Genomic DNA, 22500 nt, shown 5'->3' on the forward strand with positions numbered 1-22500 from the left:
CTCCGGGTGTCTTACTTCCTGGGGCGTAGAGCTGCAAAAAGATTAACTTTGATTGGTTTTTTTTGCTGCTTTGTTTCCAATGTGATTTGGATTAAAACTGTGTGTGGTTTAGCAGCAGCAGCAGGCTTGCAGTGGGGTGAGGCTTCAACAGAAACCCCCCCCCGAGCTCATCTGCTTCCTGGGCGAAAGGGGCAGGGATTTATGCCGGTTCCTCTCTTGCAGGCCCGACTCTCACCTGCGGGAGGTTGTTGGGGCCCTGGAGCAGTTCCTGCAGGAGGGACGCATGTCGGCTCTGCTCTGGGAGGTCTGCCAGCAGCAAGTGCAGGCCGGCCCGGCCGAGCTGCAGGAGGCCCTGCTCAGCAAGATCGTCTGTTTGCCTGATCATGTCAGCAACAGACTCGAGGGGAAAAACCCACCGGTGTTCTTCCCACACAACTACTTCCCGCTCCTGGGGGATGCCATTATCCAGGTGCTGCAGAAGATATCTGACTCCCTAAGAGGTAGGGTTAGAGGAGGACCGTGCTGTACAGACAGCACTGAAGAAGTGTGTTGTGCCATGGAACCCCTTGGCTGAGGCTTGAAATGCAGTTAACGGGTGTTGCAGAGCCTGGCATTAATCCTTCGGGCTGAAGTTTGTTGTGCTTAAAAGCATAAGGTCACAGGAATGAGGAAGGTGGCCAAGGCTTTGGAAAATCCCCCTGAAAGCTGCAGTCCTACAGGTAGTTAAGTAGCATTGGTTGGTCTGTGCTAAAGGAATTGCATAGAAGATTTAGACAGAATCACAGGCTGCTGTGGGTGGAAAGGGACCTTTCAAGGCCCTCCAGTCCAGCCCCCTGCAGGGAGCAGGGACATCCCCAGCTAGAGCAGGGTGCTCAGAGCCCCGACCAACCTCCCCTGGGATGGTTCCAGGGATGGGGCAGCGACCACCTCTCTGGGCAGCCTGGGCCAGGGGCTCACCAGATGGTCTCCCTGGAGCTTTCTCTTCCCCAGGCTGAACAACCCCAAATCTCTCAGCCTGGCCTCATGGCACTGAATGAATCGTTGGCTCTCTTACCATTGTGTTGAAGTGGGACTGAGCTACTTTAGTCTTCTGGCTCTCGCTGTGTATAAATAATACTGAGTGCTGTTTTGTGCCTGGAGGCAGGTGGTGGAGGGAGGAAGAGGTGATGCTTGAAGAGAAAAATCTGTCTTTTCAGGCTTTGGTACTCATAGAGGGAAGGCTGGTTGGAGAATGCTGGTGATGCTCTTGTGAAGCTTGTGTCTGTTTTCTCCCAGGTGGCTCGGACTGCTCAATCTCTTTTGTTTCTCACGTCCTGGGGAAGGCGTGTGTCCATGGAAGACAAAGTGAGTTTTGCTGTACTGTTGGGAGGAGGCTGGAAGGCTGGGATGATAATGATCAACAGAGGGAGTGGAAGGACGGCCGATTAATACTTTGGGGGGGTTTGTGAGTTGGACTGTACAGGGTGCTCTGCCTTCTGTGGCTACTCAACTGTGTATCTGATAGGTGCTGATGGTTTTCTGTCAGCTTTTCTGTGAACATGATCTGTTTTCCTCTCAAAAACTGAGGAGGTGATTTGCCTTCTCATCCTGCTGTCTGGGACGTAACTACTAAATGCTTTCTAGTGCTCTTCACCCAGTGGCCTGAACGTGCCCTGGAAATACCAGGACAAACCACTGCCCTGCCATGCGAGTAGCCTTCAGCCTGGCTTTGCTTACGACTTTGAAGCCACTGAATGCAGAAGTGGTTAACAGGGCTGGGGAAGCTGAGGAGAGATTTTTCTGGTGATGAGGAATACCTGCAAGTTCCTCAGGCTGCTTGGGTTAGCTCTCACCTCAGGAGCAGCGTGGAGCTGCAGACTGTGCGTTGTATTTCTTTGTCTTGTAAGCATGTTGAAATTTGTAGGCTGACCTTGAGTACCGTGGCACCAGTTCTGTCTGCCTGATGTATTTACCCATTTTCTCCTCCACTTCAGAGGAGATCCTGGGTGTTTTGGTGCCCCGCCTGACAGAGCTGACCAAGTCAGACTGCATCTGGCAGAGGATGTGCTGGCGGCTGCTGGAGTGTGTGCCCGAGCGCTGGATGGAGGCCGTGGTCCTCGGCTTTGTGCAGCGAGCACCCGGGTAAGAGCTCTGCCTTCCTCCTCATCCAGAGCAAAGCCTGGAATGCCACAGCAGGCATATGGATTCCTAATGTTTTGTTATTGACCTGTCTCATTAGGGCAGATGTCTTGTCCAGGTTGCTGGGAAACCTGGTTGTGAAAAACAAGAAGGCTCAGTTTGTGGTGACGCAGAAGGTGCTGCTCCTGCAGTACGGCCACGCGGTAAGGGCTCGGTGCTGAGCAGGGCTGCAGTAACTCCTGCTTTTCCCAAACACTGACCCGTGTTTTAGCTGAGCTCCAGGTTTCCTTGGGTAAGATTTAACCCTTTATTCTGAAATGAGCCCTCAGTCCATTGTCTGCCCGTGTCTCACATGAGCTGGGCAGCTGTCCGCTTACATCCCCTCAGCTGCAGGTACTGGAGAGGGAGTGGTAAAAGATTGCCTTGAAATCATGGGATTCATGTGCTCTCTCTGAGTTGATGGCAATTAGCAGAATTACTGTACTCTTTCTTCTGGAACCAAGTAGTTATTTGCACATAATTTCAGTGTTCTGGGGAGCTGGAGACATCGGGTTTATTTAGAAACTGGAAGAAGAGACTGAAGAAGCTGTGACCCACCTCAGGGCTAAGAATTAGACTGAAGAAATGAGACAAGGGCTGGTTTTGTTTTTCTTTCCTGTGCACCCAAGTTTGTCATAAGGTGTTAGGAAGTGTTCTGTGGCTTGTGATGTTGTTGTGAGGGATGTTCTCTAGACTTTTATGTTCCCATGTTTGCCTGGGACTGTGCTGACCTGGTTTTGATGGTAAAAATACTGTACTCTATTTCCATCCTGTTTCTCTATGTTTTTGTCAGCAACTGGATGTGTGTATTTGGTTGGGTTTTTTAAATTTGTTTACTTTTCTGCCTCTGAATGTTGTCAACCATTCTCTTAGAACGAAAAGTTTAATGTAGTAAAAATACAAGCTCGTCATTGCTGGATGACAACTTTATGTCTGGCTAAAGCAAGGTTTGTGGGTTTTGTTGCAGACTGCAGTGCTGCAGAACCTCCTTGGCTACCTGTCCCTGGACAGCCTTCGGCGTGCCCTGCTGATCAAAGTAAGGTTGAGTAACGTGGTTGTTGAGGTATCTGATGGAGAAAATTCTGCTCGGTGTGTGTCTGTGAGGTGCACAGTTTTGGTACTTTTGCATTCATAAGAGTGAGGGAAGCCCAACTGTATCACAAGTAGATTGTCAGATACGAGTCTAAGACTTTCTGCACTGCTAGCGTTAGTTTTACGTATTTAATTAATAAATTGTCTTCCAAGGAGCAAAAGTAATGAGGCTTGGATACTGACAGCTGTCCATGTCCTCTGTCCTTGCGTTCCTCTGGCACTCCCTGCTTGTGTGGCTGGGCAGATGGCAGCAGGTGATGAAGGTAGCTAAGAGCTGTTTGTGTGCCAGATGGTTGGTGCTTTAGGATCTGTCTCATTCTCAGTGAAGGTGCAGATATTTTCCCTCTCTAAGTCAGCAGTGTCATGGAACTTCCAGGAAATTTGTATCTCTGGAAATTCTACTGTTTTCTCAGTTTTTAAATCTTTTTTTCCCTAGATAGACATTCTGAAATTATCTGGAAAACCATACAAAGCCATATGATATGTTATTTTTTTACAATAACATATATCACTTTGCATATCATATTTATTTATGAGAAATCACAGAGTGTTAAGGGTTGGAAGAGACCTCTGGAGATCATCTCATCCAACCCCTGCTCTAGCAGGGTCACCCAGAGCAGGCTGTCCAGAATTGTGTCCAGGAGGTTTTGAAAGTCTCCAGAGGAGACTCCACAACCTCTCTGGGCAGCCTGCTCCAGGTTCAGGCACCCTCACAAGAAGGTTTTTCCTGATGTTGAAGTGGAACTTCACGTGTTCCTATTTGTGCCCATTGCCCCTCGTCCTGTCACTGAGCACCACTGGAAAGAGATTAAAATATTTATCACTTCTAAATTAAAAAAAAAACCCAACACATTATATTTCATAATATATTAAACGAAGGTGGTATGGAGTTCCTAACTGCTCAAACACAGTATGTGTTGGGCCCTGAAATACAAAGTTAGCTCCATTTGTTGGGAGTGTAAAGTTCACTAGGAAGCATGAAGACCAAAGCACCATCAGAATATACAGTGTGCTGCAGGAAAGCATATTTCAAAAACATGTTTCAAAAAGAAGATGACTTATGTGTAGAAAAGATCCATTTCAGGCCAGCTTGAGTTCTCTGGTGCAGGTGCTGCAGGAACTGCTGGAGACCTGGAGCAGCAGCAGTGCTGTGAAGCACTCTCCCCCTGAGCAGCAGCAGTATATTAGCAAGGCCATTCTTATCTGCCTCTCCCACCTGAAGGAGCCTGAAATTGAGAGCTGCAGACAAGGTGAGGCAGTTGGAGAAGCAGGGGCTAGATTTGTTTAGCAGAAGGTCTGACTGTGAGTAGAAAAACACCTTATTTTGATTGATGGATAAACAGAATTTCATCTTGGCCTGCTGGAATCCTCTTTTTCTTTAGCACTGATGCAGAGTAATTCCAGGTGCATAGCTTTAAGTTATGAAGCTGGAGAAGCAAATCTTTGAACTAAGGTTTAGGAGTCCTTAAGTTTTGTCTCAGGAAAACCAGTGGTGTTTGACTTGAGTGGCTTTGAAGCACTCTAAAAACAAGATAAAGATTGACTGGACTTGATGTACAGTCCTTTTTTGTTTCAGTGAAAATGGAAGTATTCTAAATGTAGAATGTGTTGTAATGTTTTGTTGACTTTGTACCCCATGAAAGAGTTTATTATTTTGGTGCTGAAGGGCAGTGCTCCCATGGCAGGAAAAGGAGTCATGGTTGCACGGGCCCCTTTCTGTCTTTCTACCACTTATTGGGTGGCAAGTGTCTGAAGATGCCCTCTCAGGGAACAAGTGTAAAGGTGGGTGTTTGTTTCTGTCTGTTTCATGCAGTGTGTGTGTGTTTGTTTGTTTGTTGTCCCCAGAGCTGCTCACAAACATGATGGAGGGTGTGAAATGCCACTTGGACAGCAACCTGCCACAAGTGCGGCGGCTGGGAATGGTGGTGGCAGAGAGCATTAGTTCAAGAATCAACAGTGATGGGCCTGTCTTGAAGTTTCAGGTGAGGGTTATAATGAAATTCTGCCTGGTCTTCAGGGCTTAGAGGAAATAAAAGTTTCAAAACAGATGACCCGGGGCATTATAGCAAGTTCTAACACTGGTTATCGGGAAGTAATGAGAGGCAGCAATGCTTCCAAAAAATGAAGGTGTCTGCTTACAAACACCAGCTGTATAGAGAAGAGCCAGGTAGCTGTGAGTGACCTTAAGAATGTCCTCTGGTAGAGTTTGGGATAAATTGATGATGGTAAAGGGCTGCTAGAGGATTATCATGTGGCATGAGGGAATTGGATCTGACAGGTGGAAGTTGAGAGGGGACCTTAAACCTAAACCAGTGGTGAACATTCAGCCCCTGGTGGGATGGGAAGACATGCTGCGAGTGAGGTTTTCAAGCTTGACATGGAGATACATGCTCTGCTATTTCCAGTGGAGTTGATGAAAGTTGTGTGATTAAATCACATCAATCCTATAAAACCTGCAGCATCCCTCATGTTGTGTTGCCACTTATTAAATATTCTGAAGATTGTAACTCACGTTAAGGCAAGGTTTGATCAGACACTGCTGTTAAATACAGGGACAGAGCTGACATGGCACAGGTATGTACATATGGAAGTTATATGTAGATGTTATATGTGTATGCTCTATGTGCAGCATAAATGCATTACATGAGTTCATCTGCTTATGATTCAGTCTTCGTTTGCATGCAGTAGAAGGGTCAGATGTTGAATGCTGTCCCTATTTGCAATCCAAGAGTGCAGTAATAGCTATTCTGAATATCTAGTATGAAGAAGATGATGAAACAAGAGAATTGAAGTCCCTTCTGGTGCAGACTCCCCCACTGGAGACCGTTGTCCCCAGCCTTCCTGATGATGAGTAAGATGTTGCTGCTATTCATGTCTATGCCATCTTTTTGCTCTACTCCGTGCCTTTTTTGAGTTATAGCCTAGAAATGTATACACTGCTCTTATGTACTCTTAAGCATAATAATGCACATTGTTCATAACACTGTGTAGTTATGCTACCTACAAATTCATATGTATTAAAATTGCTCATTTGATAGCTTTACGTGGTGAAACCGTGCTGCAGTTTCTAGGGGTCTTAAGTACCCCTGGGTAGAATCAGATGGGCCTTTCTGTTCACATCTGGGCCCTCTGCCCATTCATCAGTGACAAAAATATAGCCTGTCAGTCTAAAACTGGTTCTTTGGTGCTCTTGACTTCCATAGCATCTGTTGAGGCTCCTTAAAGCACTTAGTTTTATCAGCAGATGTGTGAAGCACTTCATGTTAGTCATAAATGAAACTGTCTGGTATTCCAGTGAAACACAGAAGATTTGTGGCTCCCATTTTAGGGATATAATCAGCAGAGACAGTATTTGAGAAGCAGAGAAATTAAGGACATGCCAAAGTCCACAGAAATAGGTATAGAGACAGAAATAAAGTATCTCTGTCATTGCTAGTGGGATGAATACTATAGTTAAAGGTGTTTCTTTTTGTCCAGTGTCATTCATAGCTTCTGATACAGTGCAGGCCACTGTGATCCAGTTAGCAGAGATGGGTCATTCCTCAGCAGTCCCAGGTACAAGTTAATGCAGGGCAAATGCAGCAAGTTAGCTGGTTGCACTTTGTTACCCACTGCCCTCTTCTGTGAAGAGATTCCTGCTCCTCTGCTCACCCCATTCTCCTTCACAGGACTGCTTCTTGTGTAGGCCAAGCTGGGTGGGGGACTGCAGCAGGACTCATTCTCTGCCATTATGTTTGGGCAGCAAGAGTCGATGCTGTGGGTAGCTCTTGCTTGTAAATAAGGATTTATTTCATTGTTTTTAACACTTCTTGTTCATCACAGGAAGAATGAGAAAGCAGATGCTGCACTGCAGTTGACACTGAAAAGTAATGAGAAATCACAAACGGCAGCTCCTGTGATGCCAGATGAGGAGTCAGATGATGAACTTGACAGGTATGGGGCAAGAAACTGGTAGGAAATGGGAAATAATGGCAGGTTCTTAAGAGCAGACCTGGGGAGAAGGGAGCTACCAGCAAATCTGCTTTCTAACAGTGTTCACCTGCGAGTTGTGCAGCAAAGTAGGACTTTGGGTAGGAAATTGCACAGAGTGTGTTAGTAGTTCAAGCAAAGCCCACGTCATGTGCAGCCATTGTAATTATTCCATTGGACTTAGATACACGTTCCCTAGAGCTGCAGATCTATCTCCATTTGACTTGGAAACCTATCTCCTGGAATTATGGATCGTTTTAATAGTAGACCTGCCTTATTCTGTTACTTTACCAACATATAAAGAAATCTCAAGAATCAGCTCCCAGTCTGTGGGTGACCTGACTCCTTCCTGCAGTTGACCAGGAGAGTTCCAGTTCTGGAACCAGTCACAGAACTATTTCTCCAAATGAGCCTCAGAGGAATTTATAGAAGTTCCTGAGGAACCCTTTCAGGCTAGGCTTCAGTGGTGCAGGGGTGACAGTGTTTCAGCCATGTCTGTGCTGGCTCTTCCCCTTTTGTGTGGGTAGCTGGGGGAAGGAAGGCCATCTGTACCCCAGAGACTGACTCCTGCCTTTATTTCTTTTAGTGATGATGACCTCATACCCTATGACATGTCAGAGGATAAAGAACTAAAGACTAAGGCTCCTGTGTACATCCGAGATTGTATTGAAGGTAGGAGATTTTGGGATGAGTTATCTCTTACAGGTATTGGGAGAGTGGTCTCTGGGTGGGTGTATGTTTTTCTGAGCTTATCTGGAGAAGCTGGATGATTTCAGTAGTCAGCACTCAGGTGTTGAACTGTAATTTCTGAGTAATTTAATTTTAGTTCCTAATGCTGATCATGTGCAGAGTCAGTGATATCTGCCTATAACAAGGCAAACTATTGGCAGGAGAAGGTTGGGGATATATACCAAAGCATTCTGTTAATAGCTTTTGTTTCTCTTTTGATTACCTTCAGTCCTGACAGGAAGTGAAGATGTGGACAAATGGGAAGCTACAGTCAAGGCCCTTGAGAGCTTGATTCGAAAGAATCCAGTAGCAACAAGAGAGGTGAAGTAGTGTGAGTTAAGTTACCAGTGGGCTATCATACAGGATTATCTCTTTGCCCTTGTGAGGACACTAAACATGCCAACAGAGCAGCAGGGTGAGGTCAATGTGTACCTGGATTTAAAGCTTTAAGCTTGGGAAGGGAAATAGAAGGGAATAGTTGCTATGGAGGTGAAGCTACAGAGGCCAAAGGAGTAAAGGAGCAGTGAAGGTGCTGGCAGCAGTATGGCACTGAGCAGCTCCAGCACTGGAAATGAAATGCATTGCAAGTACAAGTGTAAAATCATCAAGGCTAGAAAAGGTCTCTAAGGTCCATCAAGTCCAGCCATCAACCCAACACTCCCATGAGCACTAAACCACGTCCTGGAAGAGGAGCTTGCCAGTAAGGGGAGGAATTTGGGGAGGCTCCATGCTTTCTGCTGGGTGGAAAAAACATCAGAGATGCAGTTTACAGAGCAGCCACAAATTCCACAGAGCAATTGACTTTAAACTTGGATTGAATTGATTTTTAATTGAATTTGAATGTAATTGTTCCTCAGCCAAAAGGGGTGTGAAATCAAATGGACTTTCCCTTTTTGCTTGTGCTCCCTCTTCCTGAGTGATTGTACTGGTCAAGATGAAAAGCTCAGGTAAGAGGAGCTTGAGGCAAGGTCACTGGTGAGGTCAGTGGTCACCACCACTTGTTAGTGAACAGTTGAGGGTGGCAGAGATACAGACCTCTGCCAGCTGAGGAAGGGAGGGGAGGTGTAATCTGGTCAACAATGTGCAAGGTGCTGCTGCTCATCAGACAGGTACTGAGCATGATGGGCTTTGAGCATGGTGCTGTACCCTTTAACCCATCATTATAGTGACAAGTCCTCCTCTGTCATGGTACCACCACTTGTCTAAAAAGCCACAGTGAATGTGGGCACAGAAACTGGTGCAGGGGTTTGTTCAGGGTTTTGAGAAGTCTGTCTTGATGGTATTGAGCTTAATGTGTTTTCTCTCCCTCCTAAGTAATGGACGTGGTGCCTGTATTCCATTTCATTGTGTTGATTAAACATTAGAAATGATGTGTAAATCCTGAGAGGAAAAAAACCACCTGCAGGGATTTGATTCCTTTTTTCATATTTTGAGCAGGTTAGCGTGGAGCTGGCAAAGATCTTACTGCACCTGGAGGAGAAGACCTGTGTAGAAGGCTTTGTGGAGCTTCGTCAGAGAGCTCAAGTAGCTGTTTTAACCACAGATCCAGTGCCTGTGAGTCTCTCCTACTGCTTTCCCTTTTCCATTTGGGGCACAGGCAAAAATTTAAGCAGCTGAAGTCTCCTGCTAGCTTGAGAGGAGCAGCTGTCGGGGTGTGCTGGAATAGCTGGTTCACACAGCACGTGTGTGGGCTATGTGCTGAAGAGTCTGCAGTGGGTGACTGAAACAACAGGAAAGAGAAAACTGTCAGAGCTGTGGTGGACTGGAGGAGTTGTTTGGAGGCTGTTAGTGTACCTGGCAAGGCAAATTAGATATGGCCTTGTTGCACTAAAGGGAAGATTGTTTCACACAGAGGGAAGCTGAGGCACAAAGGGCTTCTCTAGAGGAAGACTTAGCTGGTGATTGTAATCGTAGAATATTTGGGGTTGGAAGGGACCTTTAAAGATCATCTGCTTTCAACTCTTCCTGCTGTGGACAGGGATATCTTTCACTAGATGAGGTTGCTCAAAGCCCTACCAACCTTACCTTGAACACTTCCTATGATCCTGTGTGATTCCTATCCACAGTTTCTCTGGGCAACCTGTTCCAGTGTCTCACCACCCTCACAGTGAAGAGTTTCTTTCTTGTGTCCAGTCGAGATCTATCCTCTGCCAATTTAAAACCTTTACCCCTCGTCCTATCAGGGCAGACTCTGGTAAAGTCTCTCTCCATCTTTCTTATAAGCTCCCTTTGAGTATTGAAAGGCTGCAGTCAGGACTTCTTCGAAGTGCCAGAGCTGCCATGGCAGCTGTGTGGGTACCTCTGCGTGGGAGGCAGAGGAGAATGGCAAAGTGTCACTTTGTCACTTACTTCCTTCGAGAGAATCTAGACATGGAAGTCTGAATTTCATGTCTCTTCCCTTCTCTTGGAGACTTGTTAACGGGAAGCAAGGCTTCTCCTGAAATGGAGTGCTTTTAGAGTTAGTGGGAAAACTGTTTCCAGCCTGGGTTTGTGTTCACTGTGCCTTGATTTTTCCGCACAGGTAGCGAAGTACTTGACCTCCCAGTTCTACTCTCTGAACTACAGTCTTCGTCAGCGCATGGACATCCTGGATGTAAGTGCTCTTCTCCTCACTTCCCACTCTCCTTAGGTCTTTGTTGCACCAGTGTGGTTTCCCTCAGTTACCTTTGGGGTTACTCCTCATGTGGGGAGGCAGAGGCGTGGGAATCTCTCACGTCAGTATTCCTGCCTGGCATTCCTCTCCTGTTTGTAACCCTGCCATGCTCCAATAACACAGTGATCCTTCCCCACAGAATGCAAAATACATGGTGGCCATTTGCCTGGGAAAAGCCACCATTTCCTAACTTGTCATCAGTCTGTTGTAGCTGCACTTTCTCAAGAGAGCAGTCTGCCTGTGGGCACACCATTGCACGGCCTGTGTCTGAAGGAGCTGCTGTTCTGTTCCAGGGCTGAGGGACCAAGTGCTTGGTCAGTGCCTTGGAGCCAGCTGGCCTGGGGGGCGGTTACGTGGCTGTTCTTTGTTCCAAACCTGTTGTACCTTTCTGCCTTGCTGTTCCTATCACTTTGTGTGCATGTTGCTCTGTTATTGTTGCTCCCTAGTACAGGAATTACCCGTTTTTAACAGAGTATTTTCCCTATTTTTCACCTAGGTATTGGTTTTGGCAGCCCAAGAACTGTCCTATCCCAAATGCCATGGGAAGACCAAGCATTCTGGTGCCCAAACCCCTTGTAGCCAGCTCCTTCCTGGAAGTAACAGCTCTAAGGACTGGAAAAGAATTGTTGATGAGAGGATCAAAAGCAAGACTCGGAGATTTGCTACGGTGAGGCCAGGACAGTAACAAACTCATGTCAAATCCAGAAAAAATAGAGTGCTAGGAGTTGCTGTAGTTCTATGTGGAAAAGGCAAAATACCTGTGAAATTTGGCCCAATTCAAAGGAAGGATGCTGTAATTCAAACTTAAGTTTATCTTAGTATCTGTCTGAATCTTCTGGTGCAGAGTACCAACTCTTCTAGTCTTCTCCCAGCAGGGGAAGGAAAATAAACCTCGAGCTCCTTGCCTTGCATGGAGGGCTGGCTGTGTTCTGTGCTTGTCCTGAGCTTGCTTGGCCGCTGCAGGGAGCTGTGACTGCACCTCACAGATTCCAGAGCTGCCTCCATCAGACCAGCTGCCTCTGGGCTGGACTGTCTCAGCCTTCCTACTTCCCAAGGAGATAAATTGATCCAAGTTTCCTAGTTCCCAGAACTCCCCTGTGATTTGTCCTTGAGAACTGGCTTTCCAAAACTCCCTGATCCCTTGCACGTTCTTGTTTCTTATCTCTAACCCAGCAGTACTGAGCTATATTTTACTGAAATATTTGGATGTGTGAGAGGATCTGGAATGGGAAATGAGCCGCCCAGTCGAGAAACTAGTAGCTGTGGGTGGACGCACAAGCAGTGGCAGACACTGGGATGGCTGCAAGGAACCTGGAGTCTTGACAGTGTCCAGTGAATTGGAAGAGTGGGATGCTGCATCTTGTGTCTAAACTTGATTTTTCTCTTGGATAGGGTCAGTCTCGGGTGGAACTGGCTTCCAGCCCAAATGAGTTCAATTCTGTTGCTGGGCACTTCTTTTTTCCATTGATTCAGCACTTTGACAGGTGAGTGTGGACACACTGGGATGTGGGCAGGGCAGCTGCCAGAGTGAACCCTGCTGCTGGTTCTGCTCGCCTCGGAGCAGCAGGTTAAATCCCAGGAGCCATGCAGGGCCCAGTGACATCACAGTGGTGCCTGGCTGGCGTGTAAAGCTCCGGGGGCCTCGGCTGCCTCCCCCGGTGTGGGTCAGGCAGCTGCAGAGCTCGGGCTGCAGTCTGTGTCCAGAGCCAGCTCTGCCTCAGTGTGGGCCTGTCACCTGGGCTGCCCCTTGGGACCGTGTCGTAGGACACAGTTTATTGTCAGTCATCCAAGCCTTTGCTTGCCTAGGGGTGATTATCTGATTCCATGAGAATCAAGATTCTTGTAATACTGGTTTTAATGGTTTGTTTCTAGCATGGCAGTGGTGCTGGTTTTACACAGGCTTCTTTCTAAGTGAAGCCTGTTGGTAGAATAAGTGATCCCTGCTGTAAGAGTGGAAGGTGTGAGTGGTCTGGGAGCGCAGATGAGAGCAAATATCCGTGGCCTTGTTCAGCTGGGAATGGCTGTCGTGGCTGTTGCCACAGGGATTTGGGCTGGTGGGGGACACTTGGCCCTGCAGAACCACCCTGGCTGTTCCAAGGATGCACTGGTGTCCTCCTCACTGCTACGGGACTGTCTGTGTTCTACTTCCCAGGCCTTTGACAACATTTGATCTCCTGGGGGAAGATCACTTGGTCCTGGGAAGACTGGTCCACACTTTAGCAATCCTGATGTACTTGGCCATCAACACTGTGGTAAGAAAGGCTGCGTGGGCTTGCAGGGAGCAGCAGAGACCCCCAGCCTGGGAGCCCAGCGGTGCCTCCCGAGCAGCAGTGTGCTCTGCAGCCTGCTGCACTTGGGCTGGCAGCATGTCTTGAGTCCTGTGTGCTGAGAGTTTGTGAGAAGGGCTGGGAAAAGTGGTCAGAAAAGCGAGATGGGGTTCAAGACACCCCTGTGCTACCTTTGGCTGCTTCTGGCAGAAAAGCATCAGCTGCTGTGGGAGGCTGGGCACATCCTTCCACTTTACTGCCTAAGTTTCCTCATCTGTAAAATGAAGCTAACTGACCCTGATCTTCAGAACAGTGTGTCTCAAGGTGCAGCTGTGGGGCCGGTGTGAATGAGGAGGTGCTGAGTGCTCCTGTCCTGACCCTGTTTTGCAGGCAGCTGCTGCCATGGGAAGGGCACTGCTGGAGTTTGTCTGGGCTCTGCGTTTCCACGCCGACTCGTGAGTTGTGGTTGTATGCTTTCATTTTTAAAGATCAGCTGGCAGCCAGGCTCCAGCTATGGCTTGTCCTTGTCCAAGACTAGCACCTGACTATGTCAGTGACTTGATGCATTAACTCTGTGCTCTCCTCCAGCCTTGTGTTCTGTGACTGAGTATTGCAAGAATATGCAGTGAAGGCACTGTCAGACCAACACGTGAACTTGGCTAGTTCTAGTGTGGAGGTGCAGTTAGTGCTTCCAGAAAGTGTGACAAATTTCTTGATCCTTGAGATAGTTCCCTCTTCGTTTACTCAGGGAGCTCAGAAAACTTTAGATTCAATTCCAGCATTCAGCTCTGGAAAGAAATTAAGACTTGTAGCCGAAATGCTGTAAGCATCCCGTTTCTCTTTTGCTCCTGGAGTTGTCCAGGACTCTGAATTACGCCAGGCTGCCTGTGCCACAGCATGGCAGGGGCTCCCTGTGTGCCACTGCGCCAGCTGGTGCCTGGTCACGCTCCAAGTCACCACAATCAGAGACGTGTGAAGCTGGACAGCCCTGCGGGGAGGGCAGGCTGCAGCTCCAACTGCAGGCTCTCACCACTCTCCCTCCAGCAGGTACGTGCGCCAGGGCCTTCTGTCCTGCGTCTCCTCCGTGCTCCTCAGCGCCCCTGCGGAGCGTCTCCTGGAAGACATGACAGAAGAGCTCCTGGAGACTCTGTCCTGGCTGGGAGGTAAGATGAGGTGGTGCACACCAGTGTTTTTCTGGTTAGGGGTGTAGTCTGTGTGCAGCACCTCTTTAATTGTGATGGTAGCAGTAATGTCCTAGTGTTGTGCACCAGACATTTACGTGGTCAGTGTATTTAATGCTTGTTTGTAAGCATGGGGCAAGTCCCAGATGCTGCTGTATGCTGCACAGATGTGTTACTGAGGTACCCAAAGCACAAGCTGAGAGCTGCGTGTGGCATTCCAGTGTGGCTGTCTTCACAGGCCGGCCAAAAAAATCCCCCAGTGTATGATGTGCCTCCTTTTTCCAAGCGTGCTCACACCCTACGTGGGCTGCGTTCATGGGCCCTGGGAGGCTGCAGCTGCACAAATTGGTGGCCAGGTATTGCAGTGTGCTGGGAGCACAAAAGGAAAGAACTCCTGTGTGCTTTGTAGCTCTGAAGCCTCCACTGTATTCGCAGTGGACCTCATGTGACTCCCTGGGTTGGTTTCCTTCACCATTCTCGCTCTGGGTGAGGTGGCCTCCCCGAGGGAGCAGGCAGGAAGCGTCACTGACACAGCTGGCCTCTGATCCTTGCAGGTTGTGGAGCTCTGTGCCCTTTAAAAGGAAGAGAGTTGCCTCAGGGGGTCGAAAACTCTGCTTTTCCCATGACATGGTGTGCTCTGAGGAATCTGCTTGTCTCTGCAGTTAACGCTGCTGTTACTGAGCAGAGCCTTTCCAGGGATGCTATAAATGTATTTTCAGCATGAGGGGCTGCATAATCTGTTTTTAAGGAGTTATTTTTGGAAGGAGGAGGATGACAGTGCTAGTAGCATCTTTTTATGTCTCTAGGTAGTGTAATAGCCATCTCTTTGCATGTAGTGCTTTTGCATGAAAATGACGTGGTGGGAATGAGAGCAGAGTAAGATCAGAGTTGTGTGTATAGCAGAGAAGGGGAAATTATTGTGGAGCCAAGTTGTATTCTTTGAAGGTTTTTAAACAGCTCCTACATCTGCTCAGATAATGATTTCAGTGCAGTTTAAAAGGGCTTCTGGAGCTGCTTCCTGAAACACGGCAGCCTCTTGGACTGTGCCTCTGCTGCTCGTCGTAAGGCTGTTGGTAAGAGCTGTCACAGGGAGGCTCTGGGCTCCTCCTTGCTGCTCCAGCAGCTGCAGTCGCTCACTGGAGACCTGCTGCTGTCACTGAACTGTGGTTTTGAGCTAGCTGACTTGCTGTTGCTTCGTGACTCTTCTGGATAAGAGCTGGAAGAGGTGTTGTGTGTTAGATCTGCTGCTGCAGCTGGGAAGCAGGACAGGGTGTCAGGCACGCAGGCCTGATGGCCAGAGAAGGCCCCACTTTGGTTTCAGCTTCGCTTCTCCTGCTATGGCTAAAGCAGAATGAGGAGTAGTGGGCTGGGAAATGTTGCCCATGAAGCATTTGGCACAAAGCTACGAATCTGCTGCAGCTCCTTCCTGTCTCCCCCCTTGCAGGGTGCTGTCACTCGGGTGTGAGTGGGGCTGGCTGTTCCTGCCCAGCAGTCTCCGGGCTCTAACCAGAGCTGTTCCCAGCCTGCTGCAGGGAGCTGCTTCCCTCGCTGCCGTGCGTCCCTTGTGGGTGCTTTGGGACGTTCCAGCTGGGGACAGGGGCTGGGATCCCCCTTGCACTTGCTGGGCGCTGCCCTTCCTGCCATGCTGGACCTAAGGCTGGCCTAATCTTTCCTGGGAGAGGGAGGGAATACTGCCTGCTTCTAGGAAACGGTTCCTTTGATTGCTCAGCAGCTGCCTTTGAGGGAATTCCCAGCCCTTGCAAGAGCTGTAGAGCGATGTGATAGGTAAGTTCTGTGTGAGGACCTGAGTGACCCCCTGGTGCCCTGTGCCTCCCTTCCAGTGGCAGCAGTTCAAGGTCTGTGCTCATGGCAATTAGAAATGATGCCAACATCAGTCTCAGCTTTCGAGCCTGTACTAATCTGTCTTGTAGCCTCCCCCTTTCTGCCTTTTGTAGAGGGAGTATGGAAACACCATCGTGAGGCTCTGGCAGGGGTTATAAATAGCCCTGCTCCCTCTGAGTGAGTCATGTGTTTGGGCTGAGAGGAGCAGGCTCTGGGCACACTGCTCGTGCGTACAGGATATCCTCACGCGGGCTCGCTGCTCTTCCAGGCTCCCCCTGCTCAGACATCCTGCGTGCATCCTGGTTCTTACTCTGCAGGCCCATTAAGGGCCCCTGAAATAACAGCTGCTGGAAGCAGTTTCATGCTCTCCTTTACCTGCTGCATTAAGTGTGAAAGAACTCCTAGTTTAGCAGAAGAATAATCTTTCAGAATGGGGAATGTGTTGCAGCCTGGGTTCTGCCTCTTTCTCTTCCCCGTTCTGAAAGGCAGCGTGGCCACAGATTTCAAGAGAGAGCACGGAGCATTTGTTTAGGTTGTAGGGATTGGCAGAAGGAGACTTTAGGCTTTTGAATAAGTGGATTTCTAACTGCAAACTGTGTTCATGCTAATTGTTTGCAGAAAAGCTACAGATAGCTTCAGGGCACAAGCACAAATTCTGGCATGGGGGTTATCCCCTGGACTGCCAGGTCAGGCCCTTTCTGTGCTGTTTCAGCCTGGCTGACTGTTTGTTTCTGCTACAAGACTGAACAGAGCATCGTTCCATGTGCCAGTCAGGGCTCAGCTAAACTCGTGCTGCTTAAGATCATCAGGTCTGTGCAGCTTTGCCTTCTGCTCTGAGATGTTCCTGCAGGTGCTCGTGTCCACCCCGGGCCGGGCTGCGTTTGTTCAGTGCTGGTCAGTGAAACGACAGGGAGGTGTTACGTGAAGGGCCGTTTTTAGCCCATTTTGCAACTAATGGCTGCTGCTTCTTTTACAGATGTGGTGGAGAAAGATCCAGATGGGGACTGCAGGAGGCTGGCCTTGCAGAGCTTGCTGCTAATGGAGAACTTGAAAAAGAAACTCAAAGCTGTCCCTTCCTAGCTGAAGGGTAGAAGAAACGAGCTTTACCTCATCCTCTTGCCAGCTGGATGTGTGTAGGCACTGCTGGAGCCTCTTCAGCAGTCACCTGGCTGGAGGAGAGGAAGCAGGGGGAGGGTGCAGAGCTGTAAGCCAGCGAACCTGACTTGACATCTGGACTTTGTAGTGGCGGCCAGCGCAGCGCGCGGCCATCCGGTACGGCGTGTACAGAGGCAGGAATTTGGCCAGCCCCGCGTCCTCCCCGCGCCGCCCAGCCCCCTCCCCAGCTATTTATAACCTTGGCAGATCGGAGCACTCCGCTAAAAATACAGGGAGGATCTCACAGCAGACTTGTCAGAAAAACAGGAGGGCTGGCGAGGGCCACTCACCTCCCAGGACCGTCTGTGACATGCCCTGACAAGGGCTCCCGTGTCTTCTGGCGGGCGGCGTTTGGGGGAGTCGTTCCTGGTGTGCTGCTGGACGGGGCCGTGGGGCAGGGGTGGCACCACTGATCAGATCCCAGCACTGAAGAGAGACTTCTGAAAATGTGTCAGACCTTAAAGGCTTGAGCTGCAGCTGTGCTGGGGTTAGGATGGACAATGCAGAAATTCTTTTTGTATAATCTCAGTAAGTTTCTAATAAAGGATAACTAACATCCAGATTGTTGCTGTAAAATCTCTCCCCACCCTTCTCCCCTGAAAGCAGACAACTTAAAACCTTCCTATTCGCCCTAAGTTTTGAAGCAAATCACAAAACAGGAAAAAGACAAATCATTGTAGGCAGAAGGGCTGATTGGTAAGAAGTGTATGAGAGTGACTGTCAGTAAATCTCCACGGGGCAGGGGAACGGGCTTAAACAGGAGCAAAACCTTGGCTGCCTACGCTGGGCTTCACTTTCATGTCTTACTTGTGCTGGGAAGAAATGTGTATCTGGAAGTCTGACTAGTGCAGGGTAGCTGAGAAAAAAAGCTTCACAGTGAGGAGAGAAGCTTCAGTGGCTCAAAGTGTCCCAGCTAGAGCTGGGAGGATTGGAGCGGGTGACCTCCCGAGGTCTGTTCCAAGCCCAGCCACTCTCTGGTTCTGCAGGTTCCTCAGCCAGGTACCTCAAGCCTCTAGGACCCTACGATGTTTTATTAAATACAAAAGCTCTGGGCTGGGGGAAGTCTCCCCTCAGTCTGCAGTAGGGGAGGAGTTTCACTTCTACCCAAGCTCCCACCCAAATTTGATGGAGATGGTTTTCAGAAGTTCTGACAGCTAGGGAATGACAAATCAGCACCTCAGCAGATCAAAGTTCTTAAAAATTTTGTCAGCTGAGGAGTTTCCATCTCAGTTACTCAGCGCTTTTCTGTACTCGGAAGTTACTCTACACAGTTGGGGTTTTTTCTCCTCCAAATTTATTAAAATAGTAAAACCAGCTTCATTGCAGCCTACACATGTAAATCTTTGTATGTAGTGTTTGGGATAATATATTCCCTTCAATGTTATTGCTTGTACAGTCAAGCAGAAAGAATAAATTTCTTGGTAATAACCAAAAAGCCTTTTCACAGCAGTGTGTTGACTGATACATCACTGCTAATGAGGACAGAATAAATGACCTAGTATTAAAGTCAACTTTGCATTTGCTAAGGGTAAGTTGTCAAGGGTCCTCTACTTCATCAACCACTTCTTCTTCCACCTCCTTGGTCTCCACGCTGCCGTGGAGCGTCCGGCCGACGGGAACGCCCGCGCCGCGCTGAGCGGCCTCCACCGTCTGCTGCGTCACGAAGTAGCTCAGGCTCTGGGGTGGAATTCTTCTCTGCAGCTCCTCCAGATACTGATAAGCCTGAAGTGAAACAGAGAGGTCACTGTCAGGGCTGGTGGTGGAGCGTCCGTGGGGCTACTGGGAGCCCCAGCAAAACAGCGACGAGCATCAGCCCTTGGGGTGGGGCCGAGCTCCTGGGGGGAGCTCGGTGCTGAAGGGGCCAATGCTCAGCCAGGAGCTGTGGCCTTTGCTCACTGGATGACCTTTCAGAGTGACTTGGGGCCGTTCTGTCTGGCTCCTCATAGCTGAAACTCAGTGAAAAACATTAAAATCAAGTTAATCAGCACAGCCTCCTTACATTTCATAATAAAGCGTTACAGCGTAGGCCAAACACGAGTCTGGCATTTCTGCTCTGAAGAAGTGCTTCACCATTTCCTCAAATAACTGCAATTTTACAATTTTCCTAAAAGCATAGAATTGTTTTGGTTGGACCTTTAAGCTCCTTGAGTCCAACCATCCCCCAGCACTGCCAGGTCCCCACTGCCCCGTGTCCCTCAGCACCACATCTCCACAGCTTGGAAACCCCTCCAGGGGTGGGGACTCCACCACTGCCCTGGGCAGCCTGGCACAGCCCTGGGCAACCCTGGCAGGCAAGAAATTGTTCCTTGGGTCCAACTTAAACCTCCCCTGGAGCAACCTGGGGCTGTTTCCTCTTGTCCTATTGCTTTTTCCTGGGTTGAAGAGCCCAACCCCCACTTAGCTCCAGCCTCCTTACAGAGAGTTCTCAAGAGCCAGAAGGTCTCCCCTGAGCCTTCTTTTCTTCAGTCCAAACACCCCCAGGTCCCTTATCACTTCTGGCCAGACTCAGGCTCTAGACCCTTCCCCAGCTTTGTTGCCCTTCTCTGGCCACGCTCCAGCCCCTCAAAGTCCTTCTTGGAGTGAGGGGTCCAAAATGACCCAGGATTCAAGGGGCAGCCTCTCTAGAGCCGAGTCCGGGGGGACGATCCTGCCCTGTTCCTGCTGGCCGCACCAGTGCTGATCCAAGCCAGGATGCTGGTGGCCTTGTCTTCTTTGGCCAAGTGCCAAACGTACAGTGCAATTGCTGAGATGTTCTCAGACTGACCCATCTGTACTAAACTCAGAATGATGAAGAGCCCACCCCTATGAGTGCTCTGTGTCCCATGAACTTTCTTTTTCTGTTTGGTACCACAATATGAGAAAGGTGTTCATGTGGCTATAGGTCCTGAGGGCTACCATGCCCTGCTGAGCAGTTCAGCTCCTGCAAAGGAGTCTCTAGTCTGGAATGTCTTCCTGTGTGAGCCAGCAGGTTACAGCAGGCTGGCAGTGTATCTAAGATACAGGCTCTAAGAAGGAAGAACTCACCGTAGGGAACTCTGCCGCTTGGACGTAATGTTCAACCAGAAAGCCCAGGACGTCCCCGTGACGGATGGCGGTGTCAAAGTCTGGTTCAGCTAAGAGAAGTTCACATTGTCTGACTGCTTCTTTGGGGTCTTCAGAGTAAATTCTAGTAAAGAGCAAAAGGAAATTCATCAGTCTGAGTTATCTCAAGCATTCAGCTTGTCATGTGGAGAACAGAGAGGACTTATTTTACTGTGTTACATTTCTGGCAGTGCTACACTTTGCTTGGTCAACAGCACTTTAAAAAAAAATAAATCACATAATGGGTTCCCTGCTAAAAAAACAGTAACAGCAGCTGCAAGTATTTACTAAACTGCAGGCACTAGAAAACCTTTTCTTCTTGTGTGCTGTTTCTGCCTTTAGTTCCCCAGCTCTGCATGCTGCAGCTCACCTCCGGGCATGGATGAAGCGCTTGATGAGGGTCAGCTTGCTCTGCAGCTGTGCCAGTTTGCTCTCCTGCCCCTGGGGGCTTCTAGTCTCTGCCTTGGCCAGGCACTTGTATGCTTCTACCAGTGCTCCGTGTGCTTGCTCGTAGTTCTGATACTCATCAATTTCTACCTGCGAGCAGAGAAACAAGATGAATGTCTTTGCTCCCAAACACCTTCAGCACTCACAGAAGGGGCTTTACCTGAGCACATGCATCATAGAAACCAGCCAGGAGGTCAAGGGCCCTTCCTTTTGTATAGAAGCTGATGATGTTCTTCATAATGTCTGGGTTCTTCCGCCAGTCCAGTGACTGTAGGTAGTTGGCTGCCATGATATAAATCTCTCTCTGTCTGGAAACTCCCGCAAAGAAGACAATTTTCTCAGTATCTCCAGATCTCAGCAGTGCCTTCATAGCCTAGCAGTGGAAAGAGGGCACAGGGGAGGAGAGGGGTTGAAAAGTATCATTGTGAATGCAAGGACACAAGCTATGATAAGATGGCTAAGAAGCCTCATCTGGGTAAGTCTACTGTATGAAGACTGTGCCTAGATTTACTTCCCAAAGCACCCTTGTTTTGAGAAATCTTAGAAAGATAATAGGCTCAGCCTCTTCAGCCTTTTTTTTTTTCCCTGAATATCCAAGCTGACCTTTAACTTGTTTCCTGCTTGGGTGTATTTCTTGGTTGCCATGTGGTAATTGCCTTGTCTCATGCAGCAGTCAGCAATTTGCTCCAACAGCTCTCTCCGGGATGCCTCAGGGAGGTCCTTGGAGTCCTCAGAGACCGTCATCTTCTCAGCCATCTCCTCTGTGATGGTCAGGTTCTGCTTCAGGCAAAGTTGCAGAGCTTCATGGTACTAATGGAAGTGAGAAAGCAATGAGCTGTTGCAAAGCTACCACGATCCTTCACGTTGCTTGTGGTGTAACCTAGAGAGCTGAGCCAGTGGGCTATCACCCCATGAGGGACTGGCACGAGATGGGCCTTTAAACCCTACAAACGTCTCCACGGATCTGTTTACCAGCAAAGCTAAATGTATGTCCATGGCCATCCACCCCCGTTGTGCTCCTCTTTCCCTGGACATGGAGGGACCAGAGAAACTGGAGTTTACCTTTTTGGCTGCCAGCAGTAACTCCACTGCCTTCTCGTACTGAGCGTGTTCAGTGAAGAAATCAGAACAGCGGGCCAGCAGAGCTGGGTCTGAGTTCTCATCCAGGTCTTCAGCAATTTGCTGTAGGGCCCCAAACTGCTGTGTGGCAAAGGCCAGCTCCAGTGCTTTGGAGAAGTGTCCTGCCTGCAAAATTAAGAACGAGTCTTTAAAGACTAGAATGAGCCCTGCAAAATCAAGTGTGGCTCAATAAAGCATTACCCACTACGAGGAAAGGAGTGATAAACAGCACACACAGGAGAAACTACAGCCGAGGTAATGTCTGCTGCTGTAGGAGCTGCTTCAGTTTAAAGTTTGGAGTTTATTTACTAAAAAGACATTTACCTTGTGGTATAACATGACAGCTCTGTCCATCTGCTCCTTTTCCTCATAATAGCAGGCTGCCTCTATCATGTCTTCTGGAGAGCTCAGCAGAGCCAGGTTCATCAGCTGATCATCTAAGTTGTTCTCCTATTCAAAAGCAAAAGATTTGGCTCTGGGTATACAGCAAACAGATTTCATAATTCTGTCTTGTGGCAAGCCTACAGCTTTAGCCCATAACACCCTTCTGTGTAAAACCTGCACCAACACAAGTAACCCCCGAGCTGCAGCAGTGAACATTTGTTCCAGGCCGTTTTCTGTTGAGATGTAGAAAATAAAAAAAAAATGTTGAGAATAAAAAAAAAACCCCCCCCCCCCCCAAAGCCTCTGTCGATGCCCCTTTTGCAGAGGGTGCAGGCAGGAGCCAGGAGCACCTTCCCAGCGGGCCGTGCAGAGGCAGTGTCACACGGCAGAGCACGGGCAGCAGCGGGGCGTCCCGCACTGCCCC

The 22500-nt window shown here is 48.8% G+C and overlaps 2 protein-coding genes across 2 annotated transcripts; one reads left to right on the plus strand and one right to left on the minus strand.

Moving 5' to 3' along the window:
* Positions 1 to 222: 222 nt before the first annotated feature.
* TELO2 (telomere maintenance 2) lies at positions 223 to 17210 on the plus strand (the record flags this gene model as incomplete). The annotated part of the gene is made up of 19 exons (XM_008948676.1): positions 223 to 500; positions 1276 to 1344; positions 1974 to 2121; positions 2219 to 2321; positions 3125 to 3193; positions 4358 to 4499; positions 5095 to 5231; positions 6009 to 6100; positions 7072 to 7182; positions 7805 to 7890; positions 8177 to 8268; positions 9385 to 9501; positions 10469 to 10540; positions 11097 to 11267; positions 11993 to 12084; positions 12753 to 12852; positions 13258 to 13322; positions 13915 to 14030; positions 16867 to 17210. Coding segments are annotated over 19 exons (2164 nt in total), but the record flags the coding sequence as incomplete, so codon positions are not given.
* Positions 17211 to 18581: 1371 nt separating this feature from the next.
* IFT140 (intraflagellar transport 140) lies at positions 18582 to 22162 on the minus strand. The gene is made up of 7 exons (XM_008948678.1): positions 22017 to 22162; positions 21636 to 21818; positions 21177 to 21383; positions 20734 to 20946; positions 20497 to 20663; positions 20070 to 20211; positions 18582 to 18767 (listed from the first exon to the last, which is right to left on the minus strand). Exons 1-7 carry the CDS (start codon positions 22116 to 22118, stop codon positions 18582 to 18584), a joined length of 1200 nt encoding a protein of 399 aa, XP_008946926.1. The 5' UTR covers positions 22119 to 22162.
* Between the last annotated feature and the right edge of the window lie 338 nt (positions 22163 to 22500).

This window comes from Merops nubicus, unplaced genomic scaffold (genome assembly GCF_000691845.1).
Source record: "Merops nubicus isolate BGI_N331 unplaced genomic scaffold, ASM69184v1 scaffold20411, whole genome shotgun sequence".
Classification (NCBI taxonomy): domain Eukaryota; kingdom Metazoa; phylum Chordata; class Aves; order Coraciiformes; family Meropidae; genus Merops; species Merops nubicus.